The sequence below is a fragment of the Mycetomoellerius zeteki genome, unplaced genomic scaffold (genome assembly GCF_001594055.1).
Source record: "Mycetomoellerius zeteki isolate Tzet28-1 unplaced genomic scaffold, Tzet1.0 scaffold274, whole genome shotgun sequence".
Classification (NCBI taxonomy): domain Eukaryota; kingdom Metazoa; phylum Arthropoda; class Insecta; order Hymenoptera; family Formicidae; genus Mycetomoellerius; species Mycetomoellerius zeteki.
The window spans coordinates 205,224-217,805 of NW_017257254.1; the positions used below are offsets into that span (position 1 = coordinate 205,224).

General features: G+C 32.0%; 1 protein-coding gene across 1 annotated transcript in view; it reads right to left on the bottom strand.

Annotated features, from left to right (window-relative positions):
• Nucleotides 1-3,603: 3,603 nt before the first annotated feature.
• Nucleotides 3,604-12,582, bottom strand: part of SC35 (SR family splicing factor SC35) — a 15,603-nt gene continuing 6,624 nt past the window's right edge. The window contains exons 2-4 of the mRNA XM_018450268.1: nucleotides 4,371-4,514; nucleotides 3,886-4,083; nucleotides 3,604-3,773 (exon numbers count right to left, since the gene is read on the bottom strand). Coding sequence (XP_018305770.1) covers nucleotides 3,767-3,773; nucleotides 3,886-4,083; nucleotides 4,371-4,514 — 349 coding nt within the window. The 3' untranslated portion in view covers nucleotides 3,604-3,766. The remainder of the gene's footprint in view (nucleotides 3,774-3,885; nucleotides 4,084-4,370; nucleotides 4,515-12,582) is intronic.

A 12,582-nucleotide genomic window follows, 5' to 3' on the forward strand; every position in this document is an offset into this window, starting at 1 on the left:
AATTTTGTTGTAAATTATCGGAAACGTTTTATTATTAATTTTAAAATTGAATAATTATAAATTATTCAATGTCTTAGCGCCAAGACACTACCGTGTCTCCAGATATTAATAAATATTGTGATCACGATATGACAGCTCTAGAACGCCATATTGGACTAAGAAAAGGTAGATCTCAATTTTGAAATTTTTTGACGTTTTCGACATAAACACCGCCTCACGGACACGTATTAATGCGTATATTTTAATCCTAAACAAGGATTTTCGAATCTATAAAAAAGAAAAAGTAATTGTTATACAAAAATTATATGGTTTACTTAGTTGATAATATAGAAGGTTTTAGGATCCCCTTAAGACAGCTGATAACAACGAGTGTCGTAATTCCCCCGTAATCGCTCGTAATTCGCCTGTAATCCCTCGTAATCGCTCACGTCGGACGATGAGTGTGCCCCCCCTGCTTACCTTCTGTACACGACCTGTAATTTGTTAACTTTATCTTTTAAGAACTCAAAAAGTAAGCATGAAATAAAATTTTTGTAGAAGAAAAATCGTTTCAGAATTCAGTCAGGAAATACATCTTTAATGGGGTTGTTCTGAATCACCCTGTGTGTTTATACAAGGTGTTCAAAAAGATCAGAACTCCGGATTTACTCGGGAGGATAACGTTATTGAAAGAAATGTTTGAGACAAAAGTTGTAAGGTATAAAAAGATTTATTTACAGATCTTATCAGTTTGACCTTGAGTGGCGTCGCCAAGGTCAGATCAAGGTCACATTGATTTTTTAAAATGAACAACCTTTTAGCCGTTGGTTGGACACCTTGCGTAATGTCAATGCCGGTACTGTAACTTTCAAGCCTTATAACTCGAAAAGTACTTAATAAAAAATAACTTTAGTATAGTGTTTTGAAAAGCTCTTGACACCAGCTATAAGATTTTGGCATCAAAAATAGGGTGTACTATTTAAAAAAATCGATTTGATCTTGACCTGACCTTGACGACGCCATCGAAGATCAAACTTACTGATTCTTACTGATAAGATCTGTAAATAAATCTTTTCATACCTTACTGGATTTTATTATATCTTACAACTTTTTGTCTGAAACATTTCTTTCAAAAACGTCATCCTCCCGAGTAAATTCGGGGTCTCGACCATTTTTGACACACTGTATATATATGCCTAATACAAATATTTTACCTAAATATTTTGTTATTCTCGTATTGTACAAGACTAATAAGATGTTTACATGATTATCTTCCTTATTAGTAAAGCTGAATAAGCAGCGACAACTATTTTAATAGTGTCTGGAAAAGATCTATATTCTAGTAAAAGCTACTTTATATAATACTCCGTTCCTAATAATTACATTGTAATTAAAAAGTTATTTTGATAAATAACTTAGATGGATCGTCCATTTACACGTTAAAATTCACAAAGGAAAAACAAAGAATATGTAGGCAGTTTTGTCTTCTTAGCAATTCACTGCGCTTTATTACAGATGAATCTACGAAGTGCAAACTTACATAGACGATTGACTATCAACGCAAAACTTACTTCTAGAAATGTATTGTCGTGCGTGAAAATAAACCTAAAACTTTGAATCCATTCTCAGTTATTAAGATTTCCTTTGAACTTACAAGGGAAGTTTCACAATTGTCCGGAACCGATTTGATTCTCCATAAAATATGTTGTTAAACATGAAAATCTAAAAGAGAGACACGTATTTTTTTATACGTGCGCTAACTCATGTTTAAGGGGTGAAATATCCATTTAAAAAAAAAAACGGTACTTTTATTTCGAGCCGAATATCGGAAGTATAAAAAAATGAAAAATAATTTTTTTTTCTTCACAACATTGAAGTACTTTTGAAACCATACAACTTTTGTTTAAAAAATTTGGTAATTATGCAGTATAAGGGACCATCCTTCAATGACCTTGACCTTGACATATGTTGTCAAGGTCATAACCCCGTTTTGCAACATACACAACAAACACAAATTCTTTGCTTTAAAACTACATTTTTTTTCCTTTAAAACGCATATTCTATGCTTTTAAAAATACAAATTCTCTGCTTTAAAAATAGAAATTCTCTGTGTTCTAAAGACACAAAAATTATATAAGAAAATATTTTGCACTGTTAAAGCAGGGAATTTGTCTCATTGAAGCGCAGTCATGTCCAAAAGTTAGGTTTTATTGAAGAACTTTTTTAATTAATAACTTTTTAACGAACAACGAGCGACGGCTAAAATTTGTTCAAGGTCACTCGGGGTCATGACCTTAACAACATATGTCAAGGTCATTGGAGAATAGTCCCTTATACTGCATAATTACCAAAAACTTTTTTCTATCTTTTATACCTCCGACAGTATTCGGCTCGAAATAGAAATACCGTTTTTCTTCAGAGGTTTCACCCCTTAAATATGAGTTAGCGCATGTATAAAAAAATACATGTCTCTTAGATTTTCATGTTTAACAACAATTTCATGGAGAATCAAATCGGTTCCGGACAGTTGTGAAACTTTCCTTGTTAGTACACCTAAAGATTGTTGGCAAACATTATTTGTGGGACGTTAAGAAAGTTATCGAAATATTTTTTCAATTTTGCAATCAATTTGTTGTATTTTAAGCTTTCAAGAAATTATATTTGTATTTTATCTTACATAAAAATGACCATATTATTCACTATTGTCACATCAATGGTTCTCTTATTTTTTTTTCTTGTAAAAGCTTAAAAAATGATCATATAAACACTTACATCATACTTAAAATCAATTGTCTTGATATGTATAAAATGGCGCAATTGATATTTTAGATTAATACAAATATAATTAATTTCGTCGCATATTAATTAACTGGCTAATTGATCAGCAAAATTATAATCTTATCAATATTAATGAAAATATAAGCTATTAATAATATTAATTCGAATATTATTCGCAAAGTTAACATCTCATAGCATAATTCTTCTACATTCATTTTCTGAATTTTGAATCATTCAAAAAGAGTCAGCTGTAAAATGCTCATTACTTACAATGTGTACCTAAAAATTTCCAAGTAAATTTTATCCGCAAATAATGTTTGTCAACATTATTTGAAAGTATGTACTGAGTTTTATCAGCGTAACACTATAATATACTGATAAAAAATAGATAATAATTCAAAAAGTAGAAGAATAAAATATCGTAAAGACCTCTTTACTTCCAGTTTGTAATATTGATCTTAACCAAAAATATAGCGAATGATACATGTAGATTCTTAGTTTTATGAAATGGATAATACATAAAATCTTATATCATAAAATTTACCAACTAGAATTTCTTATTGAAATACGAAGAACAATTCAAAGTTAGATCACGCGAGCAGAAATGTATTAAATTTTTATTAATTAATTTGATCATGAAACAGGAGCGGTGTAACAGTCAAAACTATGTATATAGCGCGAATAAAGAAGTATATAAGAAAAAAAAAGAATATTCATGTTATAGAGAAACTAGTCACGTATCCAAATTGATGTGAAATCCATAGTATTGATTCAAATAAATATATATATATATATATATACACACATATATATATATACATATACATATATATACATATTTGTTTAACATGTATGTATTTAAATGATAGAAGAACGTGAAGAAGCGTGCGAGTGTTGCTATAGAGGGTAATGGAATACCTTTTTTTTTTTCAATCTCAATATAGATTATTCGGCACTCGTTGGATACGCGCGCATTCATTCTTATCCTCTCGCACACTCTTCAATTAGTTCAGTCCCTGAAAACATACGTAACAATTGATCAATCATGAGAGAAAAACGTTTCAACGATTTAATAAAACGCGTGAAAACTTATTTTTTTATCTCGAAATTAACCGAGGCAATTCTTACCTGGATTTGGAACGACTGTCTTTTTGCCTGTCCTGAGATTTGCTACGCGAGCGTGATTTGCCACGTGAGCTCTTGCTATCCGAACGAGAGCGACTACGGCTGCGGCTGTAAGAGCGCCTGCGGTCTCTGTCACGGCTACGCGACCTACTACGAGATCGAGATCGCGAACGCCTGCGATCTCTACTTCTACTTCGTGATCTGTAAACAAATAATCGAAAATTCTCTAATAAACAAAATATTTGTGCACTGAAAAATAATTTATTCGTTCCACTCCTCCATTCCCCCTTCTCTTACGCCCTCCCTTCCCTCTTTTGTTCTACTATGGCTGCGTTCCACTTAACGCTCGCAACGCTCGCGAGCATCGTTCGTCCTTGTTTAACATTTGATAAACGATGACAAGGATGAAATGATTCCGTGATGAGCATTGTGAACGTTAAATGGAACACACCCTATTTGTACGTTCTAAAATAAAAACAGAAACTCACCTTCCACGACGACGACTTCCACGACTACGATGCGGAGACGTCGGACGTCCGTACCGTGCCATTTGGACTCGGAGTTCCCTACCGTCCAAAAGCCTTCCATCCATCGCATCTAATGCGTCTTCCGCATCGCGCTTATCATAAAATCTGCCAAGAAATATATTCAAAATGCTCGATTCACTGCTTCAATATTTTAAGTATATTTCATTTTCTGCCTTAATATATGCTATACATTTTCCTCATGTAGCACTGCATGACTTATTTATATTCTAAGCAAGCTAAATACTTTTATCGTTACACAAACAAGATTTGTGTCTCTCTCTTTCATTCCTATGCACTTATTCACTCATTCAGTTATCTACATTAATTATTACTAACTTTAAGGGGATCCTAAAGTCGTCTTTTACCGACTAAATCATATATATATCTCTTTGGATAACAAATACTTTTTTCTCTTTCACAGATTCAAAAATCCTTTTCCAGGATTAAAATATACGCATAAATACGTGTCTATAAAGTGGAGTTTATGTCATGGAGAATGACCAACCAAACATTTCGAAATTGATATATTTTTTACCATTTCTTAGTGTAATATGGCGTCTCAAGCTGTCAAGTAGTGACAATATTTGCTTGATACGAAAGTTTTGCAATCTGTACTTACAAAATAGTAATCCACAGACACGTACAAATTTGCACGAACAAATAACGTTGAATTCTTAGAATTAGACTTAGACGCTTTATCGCGACGAATTTGTTATACAAAAATTGACACGAACATGCGACGACTGCGTGTATCATAGGTTGCGTGAGATATTGGTGTGGTAGTATATAAAGATATGTCGATGCGCTGATAAAACAGCGATCTCTGGTGATTTCGTCGGAGTTCGGGCTTTAGGATCCCCTTAACTTGAAAATGATACCAAAGCATTATAGTCATTTTACTTTGTATGATTCTAAAAAAAGTGCCAAGTGTTAAAGAGTTTTTTATACAAATGTAGAATCAAACAAAATAATAATGCGAAGTCGACATAAGTATTTGCAAATCGCGTTTTAAGAAACATACGTAAAACGTTTCTTGTGAGAAACGCGATTATGCTTCTTGACACTTACAGTTAATAACATGAATAAACCGAAACTAATTACGAGTTAAAGAGTATAAACTATTAAATACATTATAGAGATTCGATAATTTTGATAACGCTCCAGCTTCTGGAGAAAAACGGATAAACAATTTTACGTCGGATTATTGTCCAAAATAAAAATTTATTTCAATGAATTTCCATTACAAAGGTAAAACTTTACGCAGATATCAGATTATTTAAAAAAATATCAACTTCAAGATAAAACTATTAAAAGATATTTAAATGCATGTGTGCGCGCGCGCGCGAGAAAAAATTCGAATGTATACTGTAGGCGTGCATATTGTCGTGTGACTGTTGAGTCTAACAGGCGCGTAAGCACTCACATGCATCGGTGAGCGCGTCGCCCCTGCTTACCTTCCGTACTCGACTTGAGATATGCTATTTTTTTTTATAACTTAAAAACGAAGCTTCGGACAAATTTTTGACAAAGCAAAAATCGTCTCAGAATATGGCCAAAAGTACGTATTTTTAAGGACAAAAAGTTATTTTGAACCACCTTGTATATTACACATATACATATGTAGAAATCTGTGATTATCCCACACCTTCACCCTTGCGTAATGACTTTTCATGCAAGGCGAAGGTGAGTCCATCCCACCTCCCCCAGCCTAGAGACGTTCAAATTTTCCTGCGAAGCGAGATCCACACTATATTCGCTCGGCTTCTGAAAATCGATTGCTCTATAAGAAAGGGGGATGGAGTGTGGACCTTGGCGTGGAAAGTCGAACGCCCCTAGACAAGGGAAGAGATGGAGTAGATTCCTTCGCTTTGTGTGGAGTCATAACGCAAAGAAAGGAGGATTTGAGATAGTGACAGTTCTTAACATTGTATGTAACGAAGGTATTTCTTACATTAGGGGACACTTCTTCGATGACCTTGATATATTTAAATAAAACTCATTTTCAAAATTTTCTTATTTTCTGTATATAAAACACGTTGTACCATATATGATGGATAGTGTACATAAGTGACCTTCAAAAGGTTTCAGGTAGCGGTCACTGTTTGTTCAAAAGTTATTAAAATAAAGTTTAAAAAATAATGTTTTATTTTTATCACACACAATTTTAAAAACAACCCATAGCCGTATAGCAGAAATAAGACATTATTTTTTAAACTTTATTTGTTAATAACTTTTGAACGAACACACAGTGACAGCCATCTAAAACCTTTTGGAAGTCACTTAGAGTCATGACTTTGACAACATATGTCAAGATCAAGATCATCAAAGAGGTGTTCCCTAATGTAAAGAAATACTTGTAGCAAAAATAAGACGTCATTTTTTAAACTTTTTTTTGTTAATATAATAACTTTTTAACGAATAACGAGTGACGGATAAAACCTGTTGAAGTCATTCAAGATGATGATCTTGATAACATACATCAAGGTCATTGATTTTTGAAAGTACTGACCTTTTGTGAATATTCATCAAACAGTAAATTTTTAGTACAAGTGCAACCAATGCGATTTTATTAAAATTCACATTTTATACGTGTTTCGAATCATATAAATCGAAATATTTTCTATAATTATATATTTATGTAATGTGATTTCAATAATTTTATTTAAACAGAATTAATATGATAAGTTTACACATGAAAATAATTACTTACACTATACAATTTTTTTCAAAATGATTTACTTATGTACCTTAAGAGAAATACGTCTAATGCCCGTTTCCACCAATGTAGATTAATTTTAATCTCGGTTCAATCTACTCTTCATCTTTTTCTAGTTCCAAAGATTAGAAAAAGATAAAAGAATAAGTTGAACCGAGATCAAAGTTACTCTACATTGGTAGAAATGGACATAAGAGACAAAATTTAAAAAAATTTTTTAATTATCGTTCTTCATATTCCTTATACATATAATACTATTTGAGAACAAACTTTTTTGTTTTATTTAAAAAACGTTACTGTAAAATGACTATACATATATTCAAAGTGATGTTTATAACGGTGATTCTTTGTTTTCGTTTAAATTTAATAAAGTATCATACATTGGCTGCGTTCAACAGAGAAAGCAGCTTTGCAACTGTTGTAAAATTCTTGAATATGATTGGTTTATACATTTAGATCCCATGAGGAACTAAGGGCAAGACCAATCATATTAAAGAATTTTACAACAGTTACAAAGCTGCTTTTTCAGCTGAACGCAGCCATTGAATACGTGGACTTTGGGTATGTTCCGTTTTTACTGACAGTGCAGTAAACGTGACGTCATCACAGTACACTGCGACAACTGTTCCACAATTACTGCATTACTGCTAGCATAGCTGTAAAGCTGGTTCTACATTAGTCACATCGCAATGTCGCAAACGTGTCGCAAGCGTTATGGTCCAATCAGAGTCGAGCTAGCTTGATGTTGATTGGACCGCAACGCTTGCGACGCTGCGATGCGACTAATGTAGAACCAGCTTAACAGCGTATATCGGAACAAATTTCAAGTGCTATCAACATGGCGATGCACGCAGTAAATAAACAGGTTAAGTTACAAATTTGCATGATTGCAATAGAAATATTGAACGAAAGCAGTGATACCTCTGACGAAGATGAGTGTGTGTGTGTTATTAGAATTAATCAATTCAATATATTTAATGTTATATTCAGGATCTAATATTTTTACTTTTTCAGTAGTACCAGGATATTTATCATGAGACGTGTCGAAATGAATTCCGATCGTAATTTTCCCGTTTTCTCTAAAAAATACGATAGAAATGTGAAGAATAATTGAATAATTTTGATCGGTATCAATTCCGAATAATTCCATAATACGTACTCTGATGTGAATATGCCTGATATCGTTGTAGTTGATAATGCCATGTTCAACGCCATATTTCTACTGTAACTGCCTCACCTCGGCTGTGTTCCAAAATTGTTTGCCAGCGCTGGCAGCACTGTCAACACCGTTCCAAAAATCATCGTAGCATGCTGTGGCAGTGCTACGAGAGAGTAAAGACGTCACTGATTTTGTCGTCATTTCCTGCTGCGGCTGCTGTGGCTGAAGAGGTGAGGCAGTTACAGCACAAAGATGGCGAAAAAGATGGAGGAGTTAATTTTAATTGATGCTGAGAGTAATACTAAATTTAAAATAAATATTTCGGTAGAAGATGCTGAGAAAACAAGAAGTAGCGAGTAAATTTATAATTTTTTTGTAGTCAGCTTTTTGTAGTCACATTTATTTGTTCATACTTCGAATAATTATATATAATTTCGCTAATTCTGAATCCGAATCACTAGAATCGAATGCTAATTTTATAATGGTTTCAAATAAAATTTTTTTCTGTATGGTTCTCTCTATACTTCTAGGTTATTTGTTTCTTTTCGCTGAAGTCGCTATACGTTAACAGCACTCAAAATACCGTTCCAAAATGAAAGCTGCGTTTGCATGAAAAGCATGCTTACTAAAATTGGAACGCTATTGGTAGCATGCACTTATGACGACATACACGCAGCACTGGCAATCAATTTTGGAACACAGCCCTCGAAAGCTGCAGTAGTCGCAGTGGCAATATGACTACCATTTATGACGTCATTGATGTTACTAGATGCTGTCGCAGTACGCTGCGCACTAATAATGGAATGATTTTTCAGTACTGTCAGCTCTGGCAGTCGGAACACACCCTTGTAAGGCAATAATCATTATATATGCTTCATTAATGTTCAAGGCGGAAATAAAGAATTTCTAAAACTTCATACATTCTAAAGCAACAAATAATTTGGAATCTGTGACAGGATAGCCACAGAAAATGAATTTTGAAATTTCCTGACCTTTCCAGATTTTCCAGATGAAAGTGAAAAATTGTTTACATTAGGGGACTCTCTCCAATGACCTTGACATATGTTGTCAAGGTTATGATCCTGAGTGACCTCCAACAAGTTTTAGCCGTTGCTCGTTATTCGTTAAAAAGTTGGAAAAATGATGTCTCTTTTCTACTATATAAAACAGAAATTTTCTGCTTTAAAATATATTTTACGACTTTCCACACAATGCGAGTTTCACCCCACTTCCTTCTCCCTGCCAAGGGCCCAAGGGACATCCGACTTTCTACGCGAAACGAGTTCCACCTCCCCGCTGTCAAGGGGTGCACGATTTTTCACGCAAAACGAGCTCCACTTCATCTGCTTCCTTGCCAAGAAGCGTGCAACTTTTTATTCAGGTAGATCTTGCTTCGCGTGGAAAGTCAGACGTCCTTTGATATAGGGAGAAGTGGGGTGGAACTCGCTTCGCGTGGAAAGTTGAACGCCCCGTGACAGGGGGGAAAGTAGGATGGAACCATCGACCATTGAATTAAAATACTACTGGAACTGGCGCTAGTTTCGCTATCGGACAAAGAGCGTTCCAAGTGATATCTTAAAAAAGAAAGATGAACTGGTGCAAAAGTTGCCAAAAAGAACAAGCTTTTTGTGGAGAGTGATCCAAGAGAGAGCATTCTAAGTGGTATCTTTATCCTTTTCTAACCTAACCTGTACTCAGTTATAATTGCGCATGTATAGTAGACGGTATTACACATGCACAATCATAGTTAAGTATAGGTTAGAAAAGGATAAGGGCCTTAGCAGAAAGACTTATAATCTTATGACTTAAGTCTTATGTCTTTAAGAACACGCATAGGAACTATCTTATGGCTTATGTCTTAAAGGTGTATAAATATGAGGTGTCTTTAAAACATAAGTCATAAGACATGAGTCAATGACCTTGACAATATAAAGGTCATTGGGGGAGTCTCCTATTGTAATCAATTATCGAAAAATTTTCCATGATCAATATCAAATATATAAATTTTAATGTTTAAGAGCAAGGACTGTAAGAAAACTATCCTGTATTATTAAAAACGACATACATTTAGAAGATTAGCAGCATAATAAAATTTTGAATGTAAATTCAGTCCAACATAAAATAAATGAGTATTGGAGAAAAGAATGCAATTATACAGAAAAAGATGATTGAATAAAAATACTGATTAAAATATAAATTTTAATTATTTTATTAAAATTGTTTTGATTTTAATCTTAATTTTAATTTTACAGTTTGAAGTAAAAAATATATTTGATAAAATATGTATCTTAATTATAACGAGGTCTAATTAAAATGAATTAAGCTTCGTATTAAACAGTACAAAAATTAAAACAAAAAATAAATTTGACATTGTGAGAAATGTCTAATTTCTACATTTAAAAAAATAACATTTTTTTTAACATAATGACTGATGCATGGTACATAGTTTGCAATACTGAGTAGGAAAAGTATTTCAGTATGATTATAAATGTTAGATTTTTTTTTAAATTGTAAAAATTGTTTAGAATAAAAATATTTTAAGGGAATTGAGCAAAGCTCAAAATTCCAGACTCTTTTATATTGTTCACTGATTTTTCCAGGTTTTCCATGATCAATTTAAATTTCCATGATTTTTCCCGATTTTTCTAGTTTTCAGATCTATAGCAATCTTGTTATAAAAATAAAATGCGTTTATTTCCAGATCGGATTATATAAACGTAATAAGGTGAGAGCGGTGAAATTTTTCGTGTCGATTCCACATCACACAAATGTGTACAGAGTAATCCATTTTAATCAATACGGTCAATTTGATTTTCTTTCCAAAATTATTAATAATAATGATACAAAAAAATGTTTTAGATGAAGGTGGAATGGTTTAGAGAGAGACATATTTTGGACATGTTTTTTTCCCAGGTAGAGGCGCCAAAAAGATGTGAAGGTTCGCCATCACTTTTTTAAATGGAATTATATATTTTTACGTAATGCTTCCTCTGGTTATTCTGTGTATAAAAGTTACAAGGTGCAGATATAAAAAAACAATAGTTTACGAGACATTTTATACTTTATTCTGACATGTTAACATAAAATGTCAAATATCTCGTAAATTAATAACTTTTTAATAATCATATCTCAATACTTTTATGAACAAAATAATGAGCTGAATTAATTAGTGTAGATAGTTGCTTCAGAAAAAATATGTAAACAAAATAGATACTTTTTTAAACAAGCAACTATGTGTTTTCTTTATACCAACCGATTCATCTCATTATTCTGTTCATAACAATATCAAAGTACGATAATAAAAAAAGTTTAAAGTTTACGAGATATTTAACATTTTATGTCAAAATGTTAACATATTATGTCAGAATAAAGTATAAAATATCTCGTAAACTGTTAATTTTTTATATTTTTACCTTAATACTTTTATATGTAGAATAATTAGAGAAATCAGATTATGTAAAAAAAATCATAATTCTATTTAAAAAAGTAGAGATAACCTTCATATCTTCTTGGCGCCTCCATCTAGAAGAAAAACAACATGACCAAAATACATTCCTCTCAAAACCGTTTCACATAAAATATTTCCACATAAATTATTTCGTTTCATTTAAAATATTTTTTCGTATTATCAATAATTTCAAAGAAAATTGACTATCTTGATTAAAATGAACTATCATGTATATAAAACATACGAATTTAAAAAATGATCTGTGACATCACCTTAATAATCCTGGTATTAAAGATATGTTGTCATTTTATTAAATCGTTAGAAAAAAATTGTATTATGGCAAAAAATACATATATAAGGTGACCAATTCCTCAAAAAGACATTTAAAAAAATTCAATATTGCTGTAGTTAAATTTTAAGATAACATTTTTTATAATTGTTAAATTGATAATATGAAATACATGAACAATATATCATTATATTTGTTAATAACACTTAATGTAATAACACTTAATTTATAACATTACAAAAAAATTACAAGTTATAAGATCACATTATTTTTTAAAATTGTACTTTCCTATTGAATATATTTTATAAATAATATCTGGTTTTTTAAATAAAAAAATCACGTTAGTTGAAAAATTATTTCACACTTATTATTTTTACTCATTTTTATTTATTGTTTTACACTTATTATTTTTTTGAAAGAAGGGTAATTCATAATCATATCCTTGGGACAAAATTTGAAATGTGTTGTAAAGTAGGACAGAGTTAAAAAATCTGTTTTTATTCTGGCACTAGATTGGGCACCTATCAAGTCGGAATGGATTCCAATCAGAATTATTCAATT